Source organism: Prionailurus bengalensis, chromosome E3 (genome assembly GCF_016509475.1).
Source record: "Prionailurus bengalensis isolate Pbe53 chromosome E3, Fcat_Pben_1.1_paternal_pri, whole genome shotgun sequence".
NCBI lineage: Eukaryota > Metazoa > Chordata > Mammalia > Carnivora > Felidae > Prionailurus > Prionailurus bengalensis.
Genome location: NC_057357.1, coordinates 35,442,102 through 35,466,639, shown reverse-complemented (window position 1 = coordinate 35,466,639; position 24,538 = coordinate 35,442,102). Strand labels below are relative to the sequence as shown.

General features: G+C 44.0%; 1 protein-coding gene across 32 annotated transcripts in view; it reads left to right on the top strand.

Annotated features, from left to right (window-relative positions):
- The window catches only part of RBFOX1 (RNA binding fox-1 homolog 1), a 1,791,866-nt gene that overhangs the window by 1,638,871 nt on the left and 128,457 nt on the right, over positions 1-24,538 (top strand). For all 32 annotated transcript variants that reach the window (XM_043560618.1, XM_043560609.1, XM_043560612.1 and 29 more), the window contains one exon: positions 19,537-19,680. In XM_043560618.1, the coding sequence (XP_043416553.1) occupies positions 19,537-19,680 (144 nt within the window). The remainder of the gene's footprint in view (positions 1-19,536; positions 19,681-24,538) is intronic.

The window sequence follows — 24,538 nt, the reverse complement described above, 5'->3', positions numbered from 1 at the left end:
TATGCATGATTTTCTTCCCTCGCAGCAAGCCTGGGTCTTATGTACTCTTCTGTAAAAGTCAATTTCACTGATTAGCGGCCTGAGCACAGAGAGGTTAGCTAATACACTCATGGTTGCACAGCAGGGATACAGAAAAAATCTGAACTAAGAAATTCAAGTTCTTGAGCTCAGCTTCTGAATTATGAGCTATTGGAACATGTAGCCTGAGGAACACGTTTAGCCTGTCTGTGTCTCATCAAAAATAGAAGGGTGCTCACAGCATACCAGCTCTGGAGGTAAGCAGCTGATTTTGGATGTCAGTGTATTCGGACGAGGGATTCAGGCACCTTTAGGCCCCACCCTTTTTAAGCCAAGCACCTAACACACACCTTAACGAGCCCCGATTTGGGACAATTTTTATGGTTGCAGAGTGCTTTTATTTTGTTTCATTTTCTTATGCAAAGCCAGAGGCCTGACATCAAACTGGTAATTTTGGCCACATTATCACCGTGTTGTAACCAGGCAAGCTTATTAGTTCAGACAATTAAGAAAATACAAGTGGAAAATACTTGGCTATTAGGGAGAAAGGAGTAACATAAATCCAAGATGTTGGGACAATTAGCATTTCCAGCAATAAAAATCAAGTGGAACACTAAGGAAATGAATATTATGCTTATTATTTAGCACTAACATAGCATTTTGTATTTATAAAATGCCTGATAATTGTTTTTGGCCATTTCTTTTGGTAACACTCTGATAAAGGACATTTGCTATTCTCAGGGGTGGCGTAAGGGGGGTTTAAGTGAGAGCCCATTAAATTACAATTCAAGTAATCTTCCCATCCTCTTCTTCTCAACTCAGATTTAAGTAGAGAAAGAAAACACCCAGAAATCCTGCTAAAATGTAAGTCATTTTATCTCCCTCCTTTGTTAAAAGCCCTCTAGTGGCTCACCCATTTCTCTCAGAGTAGAAGCCAAAATCCTCCCATAAATGCAACTTGATATCCAAGATTGGATTCTGCAACAGAAAAAGGACATTAGTGGAAAAAACTGGGAAAATTTGAATAAAGTCTGTAGTTAATAATATGTGAATGTTAACTCCTTAGTTTGGATGAATACACAGGGTTAGGTAAGATGTTAACTTTAGAGAAAGCTGGATGAGCTGGATTGCTTTCTTTGCAACATCTCTGTAAATCTAAATATATTTCAAAAGTTATAAAGCTATTTTTTTAAAGCCAAAGTTCCTGCAGTAGTCTGGAAGGCCTTATTACATGACACTTCGTTATACATGTGACATCATCTCCTATCTGCTTCCCTGTGATCACTCTGCACTGGACTCACTCTTCCTCATGTTTCTACCTCAGGACCTTTGCACAGTCTGTCCCTGTGTCTGGACTATTCTTGCCTGACCTGTCCTCATGGCTCAACAGTCTTTGTCAAATTTTGACTCAAATGTCACCTTCTCCAAAACCATTGACTAAACATTTCAAACCCTCCCTAGCACCCCAATCCTCATATTCAGTGCTTTGTCTCATAGTGCTTACATTTCAACATACTCTGCCATGTTCTATTTACTGTAGTATTGCTTATCAGTTTCTCCCCCACTGGAAGATAAGTTCCTTGAGGAGGAATTTTTGTCTGTTTTCTCCATTATCCGTTTCTAGCATCAAGAATTGTACCTAGCCCTTACACTTAGTGAATATTTGTTGAACCTCGCTATGAAATTCTGAACTAAAAGAAAAATGTAACACTTGCTTATTGCTTTGCTTACTAGGGCACTATGGTAAGCACTTAAATATGTACTTCGATAGAATTTTCATGACATCCTACAAGTTAAGTATTATTACTACTGTTTATGAAGCTCAGGTTTTTCCCAGGGTCACGAAGCTCTTCATCCAGATATCAGAGCCAGGATTCAAACCTGTCTCTCTATGCTGCTTCTGGTCCTGTTTCTCTGACCCTATCCTGTCTGTCAAAATCTCAGTTTCCCTCCTATCATTAAAACCATGGTACTTAGAGATCAGAAATAGCCTAACTCATGGAGTCAGTTGTTCATATAATTCAGCCTTCTTTCTCAGGTGTAATATCACCCAGGATAAATATATGGAACATATTATTTCCCTCAAAGGTCACAGATAACTCTGGAATATTGTGAGCTTTTCATAAGTAATCTAATATGGAACTTTGACCTTCAGTTTCTCCTTCATGAGCCTGATTTTGCTTTCAACCTCAACAATCTCTTGTGGATACAAAGTTTCATTCCTAAGAAGGAAAGGACACTGGTTTACAAGCTCCAGGCCTTAGCTCTGGGACCTCTTCTCATATGTACTAGCTCTATGGGCCTCCTCTTGAGCTTTGTTTTCCTCATCTGTAAAATGGCATATTTGCAGCACCAGCTTCATAGAAGTGTCATGAGGGTACGTGATGGGATCAACGTGAAGTAGTTTGTAAGTTCAATATATTTTATGTATCCGCATTTTCTATTACTGTTTGCATATAGTTGTTGAGATGAAGAAGTTGAAATGGATATCAAGGTTTATTTGGTTTTTTCTTCCTAGAACCTTCTTAGCTTCAGATTACTAAATTAGTGTAACACCCATCAACTGCTTCCATGAGTTCAAGGGATTTCTCCCAAATGTCTCTGTTAACAACACCTAAAAATCATCATCATTATCATCACCACCACCGTCACCATCACCACCATGGTCATCATCAAACACATGTTATTTACTAAACAATTACTAGGAGTCAGGCTCAAGGCTACATCCTAATAATATTATACTTCACTCTTGTTTACCATGAACCTGCAAAGCGAGGGTTGAAAACTCATTTGACAGATGTGGGAACTGGTGTTTCAGGGAGGTTAACTAATTTTCCCAGCATCACACAGAAGTCCTGAGACCGGGTCTGGAACCTAGGTATCCTTTAGTTTATAATCTAGCCCTTTGTCCACACCTGGCCCTACCTTCTTGCCAAGAAGAGTTTTAGAGCCACTGGCAAAATGACCAGAAGACAACATCTCTTGTGGGGAGATGGCTTTTCTCAAGCTTTGTCAGCATTTTCTTAAACTGTGGCCCAGACCCTACTTTTATTCAAATAGCCTGGTATGGGCTTGTTACAAATGAATATTGCTGGCTCTAGCCAGTGATGTGCTGGTAGGTGTTTAACAACCTGCTTGGGGTTGAGGAGGTAGGACGGGAGGTGTTCAGGAGCCTGAGGTGAAGCATTTGCCGATTTCCATGGTGGAAATACTCCCACCCTGGTCCTGTTCGAGCTACCAGTGCCTCGTCACTGAACACAGAGTTGGCAAAAGACATACAGGAGAACGCTGTTTTATGGTATCTCGGCCATTCAGGTACAAAAGCCAGAAAAACCATATAGATAATAGTAAAATGTACCAAGAGAATTGGGAAGCAATGCGCTTTGAGTATTTATTACGTATTTTATTTAATTGTGGGTTTATGTTATGTAATTTTTATTAAAGGCCATATTTAACAATAGGCTCAAAAAATACCTGAGAAATAAACATCCCAGACACCTCCCTGTCTCTACTCCAAGCTGATGAAGAGGGCACTGAAAAGGTTAGAACCCTGGCATCCGCATTTCTTTTTTTATTATTTTTTTAATGTTTATTTTTGAGAAACAAAGAACAAGCAGGGGAGGGGCAGACAGAGAGGGAGACACAGAATCCGAAGCGGGCTCCAGGCTGAGCTGTCAGCACAGAGCCCTGACACAGGGCTTGAACCCGCGAATCCTGAGAGCATGACCTGAGCTGAAGTCAGAGGCTTACCAGACTGAGCCACACAGGCACCCCTAGAATCTGCATTTCTAAAGAGCTCCCCCCCGCATGATCCTGGTGCACACTCAAATTACTGAGCCAGCGCCTTTAGCCTTTTCTTAGAGCACATTTGAAGTAAGTGTATGAAAGTAACATATAATATGATAAGCATCTAAAAAATGTAGATGGGATTCATATTCCAGGCAAATGCTCATGGGCAGCTATGCTAAATGAACTCCACTGTTACTCATCTTAAAAGGTTTCTTGAAAAACTGAATAAAAATATTCCAAAGTTTTATTTTATTTTACCTTCAATGAAGCATGGTTGCTCCATGTTGAAGAATAAGGCAGTAATCCTATTTCCCTGGCAGCCAGCACAGGAGGACGGTTCAGAGGCCCTTCCTGAAAGGCTTACGCAAAGATAACAAAATGCCAGGAAAAGCTGCAGGGCAGGGCTGAATGGAAAAGGAGGCTTGTAATCTCAAATTCAATATAAAAGATCGAAAGCATCAAATAATCAGTCAGCAGTGAGCCTCCCCATCAGAATGTTCCATCTGCCTTGGAATTCAACTTTGTGATTGTATTATGATGTATACATTATACATCTCTCTCTCTCTCTCTCCATATATATAACTTCCTAGAAAAAGCTAGGCACATCTGAGGTCCCATAAGGAAGTCTTGCTTGACTTTTAGAAGAGAAACTCATCTGAAACATCACCTCCCTTTACCCCACCCCCACCCAATCCACCTTAAAACCAGCAAAGTCTCTTTTCTAGACACAAGTTTTAATCAGAGAGAAAGGCATGCCCCCCAAATCAAGAGCACTCCAGGAGCTATGTACAAACCCTGATACACAAGAGAGAGCCAACCCAAGGCTTGCAATTTGCCCTCTAAACAGTGATTCTGCTTTTGGAAGGTGGACATGGAGGGAAGTTAAAGAATTTCCATGACTAATGTTTACTGAGTGCTCAGGAAATGCCTTAAGCCATTGGTAAGCACTTTGCCTGCTTTAGGGTTTTAATCCTCCCCCTGTCCCTTGGTTCTTTTCCAGTCACATTGAAGGTAGTCAATCAATAGCCTTTGAATGAATGATTTCACAAATCCCCATTTTAAAGCCAGGGGAGGTAAGGTATCAAGGGGTAGAGTCACATGTCCAATATCAACCACACTTGGTTTCTCCTCATTGCAGACACGTAAACTCGCACTGTTGCCTACCCAGGGTAAAAAGGGGTGGCCATGAGGGTGTTAGAGCACATCAGGGTCACCCCTGAGGATTATTAAAACGATTCATCTTGGGTCTACAGTTACAAGTGGTTACTTTGGGAGTGGGGACCGGAAGTCTGCATTTGCAGCAAGCTTCCCCAGGTGACTTAAAGGTGACCTGAAGGGTGTACCTGGAGATAGACTGAGGTAGCATCCACAGAGCTCTCTGCACCTCCACCTGGACCCAAGTGTGTTTGCCTTTCAGACCACAAAACCTGCGTCTTGCTAAGGTGACCAAGAACCCCTTACCAAGGTAGGGCCCCTCGCTCAACCCACCCTCCTGAATCTCGGAGTCTTGGCTTTGAGACCTGATGGGTACCTGCAAGACCACCAAAACCAGGGCCTTCATTTCTTTGGGTGCAGTAAATCTCCTCCAAGAAACAGGACACAGTGAGAAATCGGTGGGAGTTGTCCTTGAATCCACATCTGCTGAAGTGTAGGGCCTCCACTAAGAGTCTTTCTGGTTGCCAGACTGATGTCATCAGACATCAGATACTGTCACCTGCCATGTGAGCCAACCTTGCTTTTTAAGTAGCATAACCAAGAAAAATGGAAATGATGGACTCCAGATACACAGCACTTTGAAGTGGCCAAAGCACTTTCTGGGGCAGAATCCCCTCTGTTTCTCTGGGATCCGAAAGGGAGCTGCATTGTTGTTCCTCTCCCACAGGTGAAGAAAGGGGCACTCTGACAGGATGTCACCCACCGTCATGGCTATCATCCATATCTGACCACTTCAAGTCTTACCTCTCCTTATTGGAGCCTTGAATGACACAATTAGATGAGAAAGAGCCCAGGACTGGTTAGATATTTCTCTTTCTTCATTTTAAGAGTTGGACTTTTAGACCTGTGAGCCCCGCTAATACACAATTGCCAAGATGAATAAGACTGTCCAAGCAGTTTTCCATATTCCCCTCTTGTTGAATTATGTTTCCGAAGGTCCTTCAGTAAGAGAACTCACCCATTGTGCGTCAATTGTGTCATGCCTTATTTTTGTCCCCTGCCATACCAGGAGATCCCACAGGCTCTGGGTATGTCTTCTTCATGCTTTAAGCCTCACTTCTAACAAATGTCCTTTATACAGGCGGGAGCTCTTTAAATGCCAGCCAAATAGAACAGTGTAGACCAGAGTACTGACCATCAAACAGTGTAGACCAGAGTACTGACCATCATCCATCATGCCCAACTATGGCCCACTGCCTTTTTTTTTTTTTTTTTTTTTTTGGTAAATAAAATTTTATTGGAACATGTCATGTTCATTTGTTTAGATACTGCCTGTGGCTGTTTTCCCATGCAACAGAGACAGTATGGCCCACAAAGTCACACTATTTTCCATATGGCATTTTTAAGAAAAAAAAATGTGCTGTCTAGGTAAAGAGCAAACTGGAGAGGAGTTGAAGTCATTTCTATTTTCAGAGTATATTTCTTAGTATTTCCATCTCTTAGAATATATTTACACTCCTCCCCACCCACCAGTGCAGGAAAAATTAGCCCACTGATGAATAGAATCTGGAACTCAGAAGTAATCCGAACCATGTCAGTTTTCAGAAATTGTGTACTTTATGTGACAGGATTCTTTGACTGTCAAATGCAGGAGAATAGACATATCAATATTCCGAAGAATGATATGTATACATGTCTCTGGGTATACTGGAGAAACCCCAGTACACCCAGAGCAAACCCCTCACAGTGCTTGTGTCTTTGTTCAAAGCATTTATACAAAGAAAGAAGTAATTAGTAAGGAAAATCCTGGGATTTTAGCTGAGATCAGTTCCATCTTAAATTCATCACCGAGTTTCTGCAACCGTTCAGCAATTTTCTTAGGTCTGGAAAATTTGCATAATGTATAGATTTGCCATTTGGTTAAATTAAATCTTGCATAATACGTTGGGAGGGGACATCTTTGAGCTGGGTGGATTTGAGGATTCAGTGCAAGATATCAACATTTTTCCTTTTTAAATCGATATTTAAATTGGCCTTGATTTCTGAGTGGGATGGGTTTACGAAAACCAGGAGGCTAGGGCTGGGGTGAGGGTAGAGCTTCAAGAGAGTCACTCCTGGGGAGGGAGAGCGGGCTGCCAGCACGAAGGGGAGTTCGCCAGCTCCTTCCGGTGGATGCTCACTGAGCTGGAGAAATAGAAGACTCGTCCTGATGATGCCATCAAAGCAGAAGGCAGTGCGGAGTTCTTGGGAGAACTTGATGTGTTCCTTAAATTAGTTGGGTGCAGTGAGGTCATGAACGTAGAGACTTGTGCCTGCTTCTTATCTGGGGAGTTATTACCGTGGAGGCTCCCTGGCATAGTCCCAAACGACAGGATGGGAGAGAACTGTCATGGAGAATGTGTTAGGACACCTGCCATCTGCCCTGGCTCTTGGGAGAGCCTAGAGGTCAGAGGACAGGGAAGGAGTTTTCAGGATGCTCAGAAAACCAGTGCTGACAGAGGGACCCCCATCTGAAAGGAGAGTGGGCAGCTTGCTGGCCGACCTTGACGATACATTGCCTTCTGCAGCAATGGAGGGCGAAGGATTGGCAATTCACCACCCCCAAGCAACCCAAGCATACCTACACCTCAGGCTCCCCCACACCCACAGAAGCCCCCAGTGGCCCACGAGTTCCAGCAGAATGAGAGAGAGAGCAGAGACAGGCACTTGCTACTGATCACCAAGAGGGATCTTGTTTCATTGGGTGCCCTCTGCCCCCTTAGTCTCTTCCCCCAAACCCCAACTCCAAAAGAGAAAGACCTAAGAGCAGAATGAGGAAGAAGATCCCAGAGGCAGCTCCCCCCAGCAGACAGAGCCAAGTGCTGGATAGTAGGGGCAAAGAAGCAGGAAATGTCCCCTGCTTGAGGCAGGTCCATCATGACACAGGTCTATGAGGACACGGGTCTGGAGTAACAGGAAGAGAATTTGAATCCTACTGACTTTGGAAGCTTTAAAATGGATTGGCCTGAGGTATTTTTTAAGTGTATTCATATATTTTGAGAGAGAGAGGGGGAGAAAGCATGAGCAGGGGAGGGGCAGAGAGGGAGAGAGAGAGAATCCCAAGCAGGTTCACACTGTCAGTGCGGAGCCCAATGCAGGGCTTAATGTCATGAACCGTGAGATCGCGACCTGAGCTGAAATCAAGAGTCAGACGCTTAACGGACTGAGCTCCCCAGGTGCCCCTGGTCTGAGTTTTTAATAACCACATGGCCAGAAAGCTGTTGCATCGTCTTTAGATGTCATTAAGGGATTTGACTCGGGAAGTGTGGTGCCTGGGCTCTCAACCATTCTCCCACACCACCAACTATGTACTGACTGAGCATCTTGAAGCAGCTCTTAGCCCCTCTGAACAGCCATTCCTTTATCATAAAATGGGGACAAATGATAGAATCTTCTTTTCTGAGTCATCAGGTGATGCAATGAAATACAATGTATGCAAAGAGCTTAGCAGAGTGCTAATCATGTGACCAATGTTTATTAAATGGCTATCAGATGTCAAGCACTATTCTAGATGTTAATCATCATCACACTTAAGGGCCAGGAAGGGCACTTAGATATATTGACTCACCTGTGCAATGCTAATAATATTTCTATTTTCTAGATCAAGGAAACAAGGCCCAGAGAGGTTAAGTAACTTGTTCAAAGTTACACAGCTAGGAAGTGGTAAAGCTAGAATTCAAACCCAGATCACTCATTCCAGAGTCTACAAATGTTTATTGTTATTGTTATTAGTAGTGGTAGTTATTTTCAATTCCTTGTTTCTGGAACTAAAAACTGAAACTTTGAACATGGAGAAGGAAAGAAAGAGCTCTTTCTGGAGTCTTATGACTCCTGTCCACTGAGAAGTAGACACCAGCTCCCAAATGTACACACATACACACACACACACACACACACACAGACACACACACAAATATATATATATATATATATATATATATATATATATATATATATATATATGTAGTAGGTGCTCAATAAATCTATTTTGAATGACTGGATGAGAAAACAGCTGGTTTCAAGCCCATTGAAACTCCTTTCTCTCCCCAGGACAAAACATGTCACATTCCCAGGTATTCGCAGGCTCTGCTTTAATGACACTACTGTAGACTGAATTGTGTCCCCTCCCCTTTATGCTGAAGCCTTAAGCCCCCACGTGATGGTATTTGGAGGTGTGGACTTTGGGAAGTAATTAGGGTTAGATGAAGTCATGAGGGCAGGGTCCTCCCGTGGGAATCTGTCCTTATAGGAAGAAGAAGAGAGAGACAGCATTCTCCCTCCACCAGGAGAGGACATAGGGAGATTATAAGCCAGAAAGAGAGACCTCACCAGCAGCCAAATATGCTGATGCCTTGATCTTGGACTTCCCAACCTCCAGAACCGGGAGAAGTAAATGACTGTGGTTGAAGCCACCTGGTCCATGGGGTTTTGTTACAGCAGCTCGAGTGTACTTATACAGACACCTATGCAGCCCATCGCCTTTACTGAGGTGTTAAACACTTGGCCCCTTGAATGCTCATCCTATACTTTCAAAGGGTGAAAAAAAAAAAGAGCAAGAGAATTTGGAGTCAGCCCTTCTGTGTCCCACAGGGCTTCTGCTTTCTGAAGAATTTCATCATTCCAGCAAAGCATTGAATTTATTCGGGTTGAGGGAAATGTGATGAGTTTCTTAAATCTGTGTCACCTGGCTGTGGAATCCGCCCTGCCGAGCTAGGAAGGAGGCATTAACTACATCCAAAGCTGTGTGATTAACTTATTTGTTTGCCTACAGAGCTAAAATGAAAAATCAGGAAGCTGAGTGAATCTGCACGAGCCCCGTTTTGAAGTAGGATTGTGAGAAAACCCGAGACGTGGGTTTTAATTCACATTCCCTGGGCTTACCATTATTATTATTTTTAATGGAAAATAACTTCACACAATCTTGCTTCGTTTTAAATGGAGAATGTGCAATATTGTCTAACGCAGGGTATGAAGTTGATTTAGTATGCATGATTTTCTCCCCCTCCCCATCCAGGACTTTGGTTCTTTGTACACATTCAATATCGTTACATTTTTTGCTTAGAACATATATATTTTCCCCCTGAACTTTTCTCGATTGCTTTTTTATCAGGTTTACAAATCAAATCAAATAGGTATATTGCAGAGCTCTGTGATACCATTTTCTGAGCTTATAGTACAATGTATTGAATTATGCCACTCCAGCCTTTCTTTTGCTATTCTCTCCAGATTGAGAGAGAGGGACTGTGGACCCTGTAAATTCACTTGGTGCCCAGCATTACTGGCTAAATCAAGACCACTATTCAGGCTGTAAGAAGAGACAGAGCAAGTGTTCGTTACACAAATCAATTTGGTCCAAAGTACATCGCAGTGGGTACTCAACCATCGCTCACATAATATTGTCAACTTAATCAAATAATGCCTCGAAGACACTCACAGGCTTTTCTCTCTGAGAAATAACTTGATTGGTGGAGGAGGAAGAAGCAGCTGGCTATTCAAAAGGACACTTTTTATTTATCACTGTAAAGCACTTTGGGCATGGAGGGGAGGAAGCCCGCAGGATAGGGGAGATGCTGGATATTCATTAGGCTGTACGGGGGTTGGGGGGGGAGTTGTGCTCGTTAGCATCCTGGCTTGGGTGCTGGGTTTTGACACGCTCATGGCAGAATTGGGGATGCTCATGGAGACAAAAGAAGCTGGGCCCCAAGAGGTGTTCTGGAATGACACAATAAATATTTGCTGGCACAGTAAAGGGCTTCAAAAATGATTCAGTGTAGTGTTTGTCTTTGGGATGTTCATGTTCTAGTAGCACAGACAGGTAAGTAATCTGATAATAAGGAACATACATGGTCGATAAGAGCTCACCAGAGGGGAGCACAGGACTCTAGGGGCTCGGAGGAGGCATCTGAAGCCACCTGGTTTGGTTTGATTTTGGCCAACTGGTTGAGACAGAGCCCTGTTCACAGAGCTCATCACTCTGGTTCGAGCCCAGACAGAGAGCTCAGGCAGTTAGACCTCCAGCGAATCTTCACTCCTCTATGCAAGTGCTTAGCAGTTGCCCTCTGGGGCTGGGCTGTCTTTAGACTTTCCATAGCACCTTCCTCTTGGCCTTGACAAGCCATTGGGGTCTGGAATATGGAGTCCAGCAAATGGACTTAGATATCTTAGGTTCCATCCTGGCTCTGCCATCTCCTAGCTGTGTAATTTTGGACAGGTAACTTAACCTCTCTGAGCTTCAGTTTTTCAAACTGTTATGGTGATCAGTGGGATAAGGTATGAAAAATGCCTAGCAAGATGCCAGGGTCACAGTAGGACCTCAGCACAGTTTTATATTTAGTACCCATCCCATTACCCGACCCATTAGCTGATTCCACACTAGGCTCATAAGCAATCAGGCATTGGTAGTATTCAGCATCAGATGTCTCAACTCAGGGGAGAGTGGAATGCCCTCGCACAGCACTGGTCCTGATCCAGGGATCCGTGGATATCTGTGCACCCTTCAGGGAGTCTGTGAACTCTGTATTCAGGGATTAGGATATTAATATTTCGAAGGGGGCATTATTCTGCCAGCTGGAGGTATCTGTTGAGCCATGGCTGGTATGACTGAGGAACTGAATTTTTAATTAGGCTCAACTGTAATTAAAATTTAGACACTGACACTTGATTCCATTATTAAAAGCCTTTTAGGTGTGTTTTGAAAATCTTGGCTATTCAACTGCCAATTTTTCAAAGTCTAAATATAGATGAGGTATTTCTAACGAAAATGCAGTGTCCATATTGAGATGATGAGCTGTAGTACAAATTATTTGAACATCTCAGAGACTCAGAAAAACAAGAATGTAAAATATCATTTACATTAATTACACGCTGAAATAATAGTTTTGGTAAATTGGATTAAGATAAATATACCCTTAAAGTTAATTCCACATATTTCTTTTTCCTGTTTAGACACGTGGCTTCTAGAAACTTTAAGATTTTGTATGTGACTCCTATTTTATTTTGTTGAATGACTGCTCTAAAGTGTGTGATCACTGTCTCTGAACCGTATCTAGTCTTATGTGATGAGTGCATGAGTTTTTAATTTCCATCGTGCAGGGGAAGAAAATAATTTTCTTTGTATTCTTCTAGGTTCTTGGCTGAAACACCCTGTGGTAAAAGAGACAAACAGGAATTTAATAACATGTCTACCTTCTGTAGACAGGGTACCTACCCAAGAAAACCAAGTAACTCCCTGGCATGGCCCAAGCCACCAGCTTAAACATCATCTCCAGCTGAAGACAAAAGATGTTGGGAGGCCAGGGGAGCCAGCAATGGGGAGGTTATTAGGAAAACACGGTAAATAAGGGTGAGGTGGTTATGCAGATTTAGGTCCTTGACTTATCCTTTGAAGAGAGTTTCTAGAGATTTAGTTACTTTCTCTTCCTGGTGCCTCCTGAGAGGAAGACACCCCTATAAATGGAGAATTTCCTTATAAATGTGAATGTCTCTTACAAAGGGGTATTTTCTACTGTTTTTGGAGCTTCTCCTGTGTCTGCTCTTTCTCAAAAATAATTGTCCTGAAATAACCCTTGTGCCAAAGAGGCGTATTTTGGGGTGGCAAAATATAATTCGGTACAGTTCTTGTTTTCTTAGGGTTAACGCCCTTACTGCAGGCACTCAGCACTGTGCTTCAAAGTCTCTGATTTCTCTCCGAGTTCTGATTTCTGCTGACAACTTCACCACATCTTACTCATCCGCCCTTGTGATGGTCACCTATGTTGCCTCCACATAGGTGGTGGTGGAACCTTTTATCCTTACTTGAATCTGAGGAGACAGGCCCAGAAGGGTTTAAGGAGCTCGGCTCCTATGTGACAGAACTGGAGTTTAGCTCAGGGATGCCCAGCTACAAATGTCCTCGGCCTGCGTTACCACCAGGTACCTGGTCACCCGGGGGAGATAGCACACAGGTGAGCTCAGCAGTGCCTCATGGGCTCAGAGCTGAGCCCGCGGGGCGGGGCCAGAATCTGAAAGGCACATACAAAAACTATGCGGATTCTCTCCAACAGTCATCCCCGGATTGGTCGATATCAAAATCCAATTTCACCAGGATTAGCCTTGGGTTGCTCAGAGCTATTCATTGAATTAGGAACGATTATAGCAGAGGGAGCCCCGCGGTTCTTTATTAAGGTCTTTGCGGAAGCACTAAGTGATCTTCGGGAGATTAAAGTGCTGGTGGTGTTTTCTTAACATTTATAACCTGCGCCGATATCTGGGGAGTTTGTTTATTAGGAAAAATTCTGCGGCACATATCCTGACTCCTAATAGGGCTCTCGAACTGGGCCAGAGTAGAAGCTGGATTTTGCCATCCTAATGAGCTTATTTTCGAACCTCTGCCAATGGCTGCCTGGAAACACACCTCTTAGGGTTAATGGACTTTCCACTCGTGTGGGGTCCTGCAGCCTCCCCTGCGTGATGGGGCCTCTGCATCTCAGGGTCGTCCGTATCCACACGCCCGAGAAAAGAACAAACCCCAATGGTTTTAACGCTGTTAATAATAGTAATGATATGCATTCCCTGTTTGTTCATGGGACTTAACTGTTTGCAAGACTTGGATTACACTATCCCAGTCTGAAGGGTCCAGGACAGATGTGCATCCGCAACTAAGAGTGAGAGACGTGAAGTTAGCATTTGTGCCGCTCGCTGATACCAAAGCCAGACCTGTTCAGTGATGCCCCAGGCCCTTGCTGAGAACTTACCGTGTGCTCCAGATCAGTGGTTTTAGTCGGTACAGTTCCACCCCCCACAGGGAGCACCTGAACCCCCGAAGATAGTTCCGGCTGTCCCACTGTCGTCTAGAGGATGGAGGCCAGCCCCAGGTCAAAGAGCTAAGCAGCCCCCACATCACCATTTCTGGTAGAGAAACTGCTCTAGGTGTAGGGCAGAACAGTGAATGGAAACTCCCCAGTCTCTGTTCTGTGGACTTTGCGTTCTGGTAGAGAAGACAGGCACAGCAGAAAATAACAGAAGCACGTAAGCTAAAAGGAAGAAGTGATACGTACTTTGGTAACGGGCAGGTGAAGATTTCTCAGACGGGTCATGTCTGGGCAGACAGCCGATGGGCAAGAGGGGGCAAGCCGGCCACATAGGCATCTGGGGAGAGAGTTCTCCAGGCAGAGGAATAACCGGTGTGAAGCCTGAGGAGGGAGCTTGCCGAGTGGGCGGAAGGAGGAACAAGGTGGCCAGTGAGCAAGGACTGGAGAGCCTCAGGAAGCAAGGGGGTCAGGGCCAGGCCATACTGAATATCACAGCCCAGGATGAGGGCCTGGGCTAGAGGGTCCAGAGAGGGCAAGTGCCCTGGCCGTTCTCCTTCTGCCTCGAACATCCTTTGTTTTCTCAAATTCCTCTCATCTCTGAGCGAGCAGATCAGCAGTAATTTGCTTGGTCTTTATGTTCTATCTTCTGATCTCCGAAACATGGTTATGAGGTATCTTTCCAGTTCAGCTGCGTCCCACTTAGAGCTAAAATGATACTTAGGAAAAAAAATCAGGGATAAATCAAGAGTTCTTCTTCGAGCAATTAATTCCAAGGAAGCCTTGCCAGGCACCAGCCTCAGGGGATGCAGCTCCCTAGCAGGGAGCCCCTGGCTTTGGGGAATACACGTTCTAGATGTGCAGTTCCCTGCGCAACCTTCTTAGAATTTCTACGTTATTTTATTTTTGTCGGTAGAAGTTTCACTCTGGGCGTTCGCCGTAAGCTTCAACCTTCTCAGGGATGCCGTGACCGCTTTAGCCATCTGTGTGAGGTACAGCTCTAGGCTCAGGGAACTGGCAGACCTGTCCTTGTTTTTGGAGTATCGGCTGCCTCTCGGGAGGCTGGTGGAGAGCGTCTCAGTCCTGCTGAAGGGCATCAGTACCTCCAGGGGTAGGGATGGAATGGCGGCCAGGGCGGCCAGGCTGGCAAAGGGAAGATTGCAGTCCCCTCTATTTAGGGAACTCATTAAAGTTCCCAGGGCGACAGATGGGAACCTGGGACAGCTCAGGCAGAGACATTCTCTATTCTTCTGGACCTGGTGTGGGGCGAACCCTTTAGAGAACCTCAGGCCACCTTAAGTGGTAGAAAATGAATCTCCTCCTTGACTACAGCTACCCATCCTACATGTGCTTCCAGTTTGTTTTCTTGTTTAATAAAGGGTTGTAGTGGGTTGAGTGTGGCCTTCAAAAGATATGTCCAGGGGCGCCTGGGTGGCGCAGTCGGTTAAGCGTCTGACTTCAGCCAGGTTGCGATCTCGCGGTCCGGGAGTTCGAGCCCCGCGTCGGGCTCTGGGCTGATGGCTCAGAGCCTGGAGCCTGTTTCCGATTCTGTGTCTCCCTCTCTCTCTGCCCCTCCCCCGTTCATGCTCTGTCTCTCTCTGTCCCAAAAATAAATAAACATTGAAAAAAAAATTAAAAAAAAAAAAAAAAAAAGATATGTCCATGTCCTGACCCTTGTAAAGCCATGAACGTGGCCTTATTTGGACAAAGGGTCCTTGCAGATGTAATTAAGTTAAGGATCCCAAACCAAGATCTAGGGTGAGCCTTAAACCCAGTGCCTAATGTCCTTATAAAGAAGAAAAAGGCAGACAGAGATGTGAGTCTCAGACACACAGAGGAAAGAAGGCCGTTTGAACACAGAGACAGACTGGGGAAAGGCAACTGCAAGCCAAGAGGCCACCAGAAGCTGGAAGAGGTAGAGATGGGCCTTCCCGCAGAGCCTCCCGAGGGAGTGTGGTCCTGAGAGCACCCTCACTGTAGATGTCTGGCCCCTACAACCGTGAGGGAGTACATTGCTGTTGCTTTCAGCGACCACATTTATGGTAATTTCCTAGGAGACTACAACGACCTCAAACTCAGGCTTGTCCTGAGGATGTTTTCCATGAAAGTTCCCAGGAGAAAGGCAGGGGAAGGCCCTCATCCTGACCTACTCACCATGAGAGTCAGTGAGGACCACTCTGGAAGGCCTCACCCCGACCATGCCCCGGGTTCCGGAGTAGCCATTTTGCACAGCCCCGGTCTCGTTTGGTCCACTTGTGTTACGTCCCAACGTGTAAGCAGGCGTGCTTGAGCTCACAGATCCGTTTTTCTTTCTCGGCCTCTGGATCCTGACGTCATTCTCTTCCCTCTCCTCTCCATCCACCCACGATATCTGAAACACTGTTGGTTTGTTTTCCATTTTACATGTTATCTTTAAAAATTACCTTTAATACACAGGTATCCCGACATAACAATTGATGAGCATTTGTATACATGCCCACACTACAAAATGATTAATTGAGCGTTGTATGTTTTTTATCAAAGGGAACAACGCAAAGATTTCTCCAAAGTCCTGTTTGACTAAAGATGATTAATTTTAATTTTCACATGAGCGGCATAATGCTATTAATCATTTAATATGTTTAATCATAATCTCTGTAATTCCTAATTAGGTTTATTAAGCTGAAACATCCAGCCGTTCTGTACAAATCCAAATCTAAGTTTCTTTCTTGGGATGAGAAGGAATTTGTTTTAATTTGCATTTGAACAGCAACTTCTTTCCAGAGGAAAGAATCTAGAGCTGCAGGTTCAGGGTCTCAGCAGCTGCTTGTGCTGACAGAGCTTCTTAGGTTAGAGTACTAAGACCCCAACCATGTGGTTCAAGGACATGTCGCTGGCTTTGTTGTGTAACCAAACCTCCTATTACCAGCAGAGAAAACATTCGTGCTCTGTTTGGGCCTCGCTGTTATAAGACTGCGTTTTGACTCCCTTGAAGGTGCCAAGCAGACCGTTTGCTCCTTCACTTGTTACTTTATTGATACATTTGTAATCCCTTCCGCTGTTCAGTCAGTGATTCACCCAGCCTTTCAACCTGCATGTATCTTTTGTCGGCTATAGCTCAGCTCTGGCGTCCTGTGCTGATCACATCATGCCCCGCGATGATCATAGGTGGCTCGTCACAGTTTTTATGATGAAATATATACTCTTGCTCTATGCATAGGGCCGTTTGTAACCCAACCGCCACTACCCCCACAGTGTACCGTTCCGTCCTTCCTTCACATGACCTGCACTGACCAGTGATCACACGCGGAAGCCCCCTGAATCCAGAACATGATTTCACCTTTGCGTCTTTGCATGTGCTTTGCACACTGCGGGTACAGCATCCGCCCCCTTCATCTGTTCTGTTAGACACCTCCCACTCAAAACATAACCCCCCAGAACTGGCAAGCCTCTTAAGGCATCCAGCCCTGCAGCGTGTCCCTGATTCAAGTTGACGCAGCCCTCTATGATTCCCTGTGATCCCAGCCTTGCAACTGTCTTTTTCTACCCTCTTTCTCTTCCTCTGAACTGGAAACTGAATGTGTTTGGAGGCCTGACTTAACAGATCCAGTGTCTAGTAGTTGCTCAGTAAAAACATGTATAAGAAGCCATGAGAACCTTTCCTTTACCTGAGAGAGGGTTTTTCACTCCTCGTTTTGACATTTAAAAAAAAAAATCACCATAACTCTAAAATATTCATCGCTTTCCATTTACTGACCGTATGCCATGTGACAAGAACTCTGCCAAGTTGGCATATGTGATTGCAGTCAGTCCCTGCAGAGCCTTAGAAGGTGTGCATTATTATTATTACTCGTTTTCCAGGTTAGAGGATTATCACCATCCTCCTGCCTATTCACTCCAACAGCATAGACAGAATGACCAAGTGCATTGTTGTTGTTGACATGACATAGCACTTCAAGGTTAAAGAAGTCATCCAGGGGGGCCTTAGATACCAAACCAGCTTGGAACAGTCTTCTGCCAGCCCCTGGGAAGGTCTTGCTTTCAGAATGCAATTCAGGGGGCGCCCGGGCGGCTCAGTGGATTAAGCATCCGACTCTTGATTTCGGCTCAGGTCACTATCTCACAATCATGGCATCAGCCCTGAGTTGGGCTCCACTTTGGGAGTGGAGCCTGCTTGGGATTCTCTCTTCCTCCCCTTCTGCCCCTCACCCTGCTAAAAATATAATAATAAAAGTTTTTTTAAAAGCATCAGAATGCCATTCAGGATGTATCAGTAAGGAGAATGGAAATGAAGTCTGCCAATAAACACACGTACTGACAAGACAGTCACAAATTATGCCCATGTTATTTTGATATATATATACAATATATATTATATATATAATATAATACATATATATTATATATTATATATTATATATTTTTTTTGATAAACATATATCAAAATGTATATATATGGCATATATAAAACACTTATGTATATAAAATAAACATACATATTTTTTAATATATAAAAATACATATTTCACTTTGTGAAATTGTTTCCTTCTCTGTGTCTTTATTATTTTACACCTGGCTGACTGCATTGATAGTTTCATCCCAGTTAATATGCTTCTAAACTGTTTATAAGTAGGTGAGGCTGGTTCCTTGCTCATCAATTTGATGGGCTTCCACATAGGTTTTCCATCATGGTTTTGGAGAAGCAACTGACTGATGTGAATGGCATCCACTGCCACCCAGAGGCAAGAGATGCTAATTGCAGAGAAAGTTTCTAGAAGCATCTCTAGAACCAAGAGTACCCATACCCGTCATGGCTATCAGGATACCAAATGTTACCGTGACTTTTCTCCTGGTTCCTACCCATATCCAGGTGCCGATGTAATATCATGTTGTGCAGACTCATTTTGGCAAGAACGGGAAGCAGAGTAATGAGTTATGCTAATAATGTAACCTTATCTACACCAACATGGTCCACAGAATGTCTTGCTGTGCTGGAGATGCTTTAAACCTGCACCGTCTGACATGGAAACCACTAGCCCCAGGTGGCTATCGAGTACTTGAAATGTGGCTAGTGTCAATGAAAAGCTGCATTTTACATTTTATTTAATCTTAATTCATTCAGATTTAACTAGCCACACGGGGTCAGCTGTAACGGACACGATACAGTTGCACAATCAAAAAACGAGAAGTTAAAGCCTTAATAATAAATTAAGTCAATCAGATGCTTACTTAGACTGCAGAGCACCAAACAACCTTTCCAAATGTTTTATTACATTTGCTAATATTTTATCTTCACACTCTCAGCAATTAGGTAGGCGATGTTTTAAGATTTTGGACACCTTTGATTAAGGGATACACCCTCTCCTAGCTTCAGGGATGAGGTTTTCTCTGCCTGATTATTCAAACTCCCCCACCACCTCCACACCAACCACCCATCCCCTTGCTTTATTTTTCTTCCTGGCGCTCTCCTTCTCCCTGCTGCCTATTTCGTTGTTAACGAGCTCATTGCCTTTCCTGCCCCCCACCCCCACCATAAGAATTGCGCTCCACGAGGGCAGGGAGTTTTGTCCGCTTTTCTCGCTGCTGAATCCCAGATCCACGTTAGGCTCTCAGGGGGGCTTCAGAAATGTTGAGTGACTGAATGACCCAGCACTTCTTTCCTTGTCCTTGTTCCCTTGTTCCAGCGTTTTCCTACCATTTAGGGGGAGCAACAGCAGTTTGGAAACAGCACGTAGGTCCACTCAGAGCCTCTTTACTCTTGTCCTTTTAGCAGACAGATGACGCAGCACCGACGGATGGCCAGCCCCAGACACAACCTTCTGAAAACTCAGAAAACAAGTCCCAGCCCAAACGGCTGCATGTCTCCAACATCCCCTTCCGGTTCCGAGATCCGGACCTCCGACAAATGTTTGGCGTAAGTAGTGCGTTTCTCCTCTGCAGTGCCTGCTCTGGGGTCCCCAGAGCCCTCTCTTCATGTAAGTTCTGAAGGTGAGATGTGGACAGAGGGGAAAAGAAAGGCATTTTAGATCCTAGTCTGTAGCTGTATTTTGGCCAGAATCTCTTCACGATTTCAGTATCCATTTCTTTGCATGTGTTCACCGTGTTCCCACTTGGCCAAATGGTGTTCTGCTAATTAGGAACGGGAAAGTCAGAAGGAAAATGAACTCCCAGATAAAACAGCATTGAAAGAATCTCACTGATGGTCCCAAATCAAGTGGCCCGGGACCCTACATCACGGCTGAAATGAACATTTTGTGTCTTTTTGGTTCTTCCCTCTATTGTAGTTGACAAGTTATCACGACATTTTCCTGCATATACCTCACTCTTTCCCAGGCACTGTGCATTTGGATTTCAGATGCAGCTTTAGAGAATAATTAGTTCTGCCTAAAACTTCATTAAAAAGCAAAACCAAAAAAAAAAAAACCAAAAAACACTAAAGACCTCTAAATCTGACTTGCATCCTGCCATATACATTCTCCTGGAGTTGGTGGTGAGGATTCAGAGGTTCTTACTGCGATGTTACCCCCACAGAGGTGGCTTTCCAAGGCACCATGATGGAAATGCAGAGCAGGGCGGAAGCCACGACCAACCTAGAGAAAATAAATGATAGGGTTGCTTCCTTGTAGGACGCCATGACTCTGATTCTTTTCCTGGACGAAATGTCGCAGTGTCCACCTTGAGAAGGAATGAGCTAGCCGTGTCTTTGGGCTCAGTTCCGCCAAAGGATAAAATTCTGACAGCGCTTAGATATCCTTCATTTGTGGTTATTGTTGTTGTTGTTGTTTTTGCAAACGTACTCAGCCTGTTTGTTCATGACATCCATCCCAGTATTGATGGGAGGTATCTGTGGATTCCATGAATAGAACCACACCCTTAGCATTTTACTTAGAGGAAAGGTTGGCTGCTTGGAGTTTCTTCTTCTAAGAGTCCGTGGATGGATGCAAATGTTACAGAAGGAATAAGAAGAAGCCAAACTGTAATGCCTAACCCCGGGGAAGAGTAGACCTCACCTCCCCCCCTCATGTAAAGGGGAGCGCTGGCTCATCACTCTGCGACTGTGGGGTTAGCTCGCTTGCACCTTTTATTTCTTTAACATGCATGATGTTTATCAAGTATGCATCTGACACAAAGACAGAGCAAGCGTCCTCATATTCAGATACCCAGACTTGAATCCTGACATTTCAGAGGAAAAGGTCAGCTTCTGCACTTTTATCTTCCTCGTTTGGTAATAACCTTGAGTTGAGCCCTCTAACTCTTGCCGAGTGGAGATACCCTCGGGCACTCTCAGGTCAAAGATGACTTTGAAAAGTGCAGAGCATTCAAAGTGAAAGTGGAGGTCAAGTGTGTGTAAAGCAGTGAGACCAGGTTTGAATGATGGCAGCCAGAGGAATTAGATTCCTTTTGCCACGTCAGGTTAGAAAGTCTTGCTCTGTGGTCCATCTTCCCTCGTCAGGTGTCACTGGGTTGTTGGCTTTGAATCTGGCCCTCTTAATGACCATCCTGGTGGTCTTTTAGAGTGTCACTCACTGCAGCGGCCCCCCTGCAGGTGCACTTCCCTCCCTGGTCTTCTCTGTTATCTTAAAAGTCACCAGAGGACTACACAGCCAAGTCAGAGACGTATTGGAAAAATCCACAGCTGGAACTCCCAAAGAAGGATCCTGCTTGCACGGATATCTGATCCTCTGTGTCTTCCCGGGGCCAGGGCAAGCGGTGCAGGGCTGAGTCCTGCCAGAGACTGAACACACTACCGGTTGTCAAACTCTGATCACAATCTACTGGTTTCAGAGCCAGTATCTGTTTGTAAAAGTCAAACATTTTAAGCAACTGACAAGACGTCGTCGACTTGACAAGATGATAGATACGCTTAGTATCAATTAAGAAAATGCAGCATGCCTTCAGTAATATTGAAATTAATTTTGCTCATCACAAACAGCATCTGTGCTCATTTGAAAAGTACGCAAGATTTTTTTTTTTTTTTAGGAGTTTCAGCTATAAAAATGTTCAGGCACATACGGATTCCTGGATTCTTTGTAATAATGCTGAGGCCTCTTTGGTTTACAACCTCTGTTCTGAAGAATGGAACTTCAAAGCTAAAAATCTGTTGTTCCCAGCCAAGCATTGGTGGTGGCAAGCCCATTCTGGTTATACGACAGGCTTGGTGGCTTGAATCACATTGAAAGGCATCTGTACACATTCTGATTGGCTCCCCACATTCCACTTGAGAGAATTAAGTGTGGTTTCTTTGCGGCCATAGTTACTGTAAGATACCACATTTTGATTCCACTCAGGCCTTTTCCAAGTCGGCTGGACATGAGATCTCTTTTTGCCTTTTATTGCTCTATTTTCCCTTTGTCCCTTCACTTTAACAGGAGCTAGAATGGGGGTGATTGCAGAGAAAAACCCTCTCCAAGATTTTTGGGCTTTTCTCCTTTGTCTCTTTTGTTAAAGGTGGCCATGGGGATTTGAAACTGAAACCAAAACAAGACAAAAGAGGAAGTTCTCTTCTCAAACTGCCTAAAACCTGGCCGTGTTCATAAACAACTTTTGCCACCATTAGTAATTCAGCCGTGAAGTTTGCAACTTCTGCAGGCCTGATGGTCACTGCAAGAGGCTCACATTTTGTTTTTAATTTGTGACTTCAGGGCCTGTTCATTACGATTCTGGTTACCTTTTTCCACCATGTACTCGGTACTTGGCATTCTTTATTTCCTCCTCCTTTGGATGAATTTATTCTAGCGTTTGGCGTTAAATCTTCCAAGTTCAGGCTTGCTTGCTTGCCTTCTTTCTTTCTTTCTTTCATTCTTTCTTTCTTGCTTGCTTGCTTTTCTTTTTTCTTTTCTTTACTTTTCCTTCCCTCCCCTCCCCTCCCCTCCCCTCCCCTCCCCTCCCCTCCCCTCCCCTCCCTTCCTCTTCCTCTTCCTCTTCCTCTTCCTCTTTCTCTTTCATAGAACAGTCTTTGGTCAAGAAGTTACCTGGCCACAGTGGAGCCAGAGTCTTTTTAAAACACCAGTTGGGGCAGAAAGGAACAGATCAGGGGCATTGGTTCTGGGTGTTTCACTGTAAGAAATATTGCTTCTGGCCTGGCTACTTCAGTCTTGAGCTCTGTCCTTATGTCAGGAAGCATTCGCAAGAGTGCCTTTTCTTTATGTTTGAAATCTTGATGATCCCATGAAAGAAATGTGTGGATTTCCTCCAAATTGATTGTAATGGCTTGCTCTTGAGCAAAATGATTCTTTACCTTACCTTTAGAAGTGTACAGGTACCTAGGTGAGTGAGAGAGGTGGTTATGATATATCCAGACCACTGACAGGACACATTGTATCACAGGACTGTTTTCAGAAATAACTACTCATGGAGTATAGGATTCAAATGTGCACAATACCCGTGTTTACAGCACAGCCTTGCTTCTGTTATCAAAATACAAACCCTCTAGGCATGATGCATGATCTAGTGAAATCACTCATAATTGTCACCCAGAAACAGACCACATGACTTTCAGAACATGCAAAAGAAGCTTTCATGATCACCTCTTTGTAATAAAACAGAGATGTCTGCCCCTTTAGTGTTACTGGCAAAGTTCCATGCACCGTGCGGTTAGAAGCAATGAAGGCTTTATTTATTTTTATTTATTTATTTTTTTTGGACCTGGCCTGGTGCCTCCTAACTTCTGCATTCCAGACATGAAGCCAACCCAAAGAAAACTGAGACGGTGCCTTTTCTTAGCCTCCATGTACACTCTTTGAACTAACCTTTACTTTCATGTTTTATGCTGTAACCGTTGAACATCGTTCACAGTTTTTCAGGGAAATATTATTTGATCTGAGACTGTCTGAAAATGCCTGGTACGTACCTGCTCCAGTGCATGCCTGTAAGCTTCTGGATTTTGTTCTTGATACAGCTATTGAGACCCCTTGCGTGGATTTGGAGTTGTCGTGGAACGCGGCTAACCATGGGTGTTGAGCAGACAAATGCGAGTTAATGTCTGCGAGCGAGCCGTGTCTGTTTAAACTGAACGTGTGCCAGCTGTGTTTACATCATTAGTACCAAACTTCCCAATTAAACTGTTGATACTATAAATACAGTATGCAACTGTCTTCGAAATGGGGCTCACACCAGTATTCTTCTTGCCCGTTTGCTTCGCTTGCTTCGCTGGCTCTGAGAATCACCCACCCAGTAGCAACTGCCAAAGAGGCAAACATTTGAGACCATTTCAGGGCATATGGTGTCATTGTTTCATTTAGGGAATGACACATGCTAGGATTACTTCTTGATTGGTTGGTTCTGTTTCAACCAGATCTTATTTTAAAGGGAGTGTTTTCATGTTGACTGCTTAGAGAATGTTCCGTAGATGACATTTGCTTCATGGTTTTGGAAGGAATCCTTTTCAAGCTTCCCCGCTCATAAATATGTGTGCTTTCATGCTCTCAGGCCTGAAATAAATATGATAGCATCTGTGTGGACTGAATATTCTGAGGAGGTTATATCAAAATCACTGCTTCGGAGGAGTTCACAAACGGGAGGAGTTTTTACTATCAAATTCAGCTCCCCTTTCAACGGCAAATCCTGCATTTCCCAAACCTGGAAGTTTTCTTCTTCTATTTTTAACAACTTTCTCTGCCCAAATCTAGGGCACAGAAAATGCTCCATAGAAGAACATTCTCTTGACCAAAAGGAAATTAGAGTGTCCATCAATTGCAGGGTGAGTTACCTATGAGTTTCTTGGTATTTCCATCTCTCCTGCTGGCACTGTAGTCCTCCCCTGTCCTCTCCCA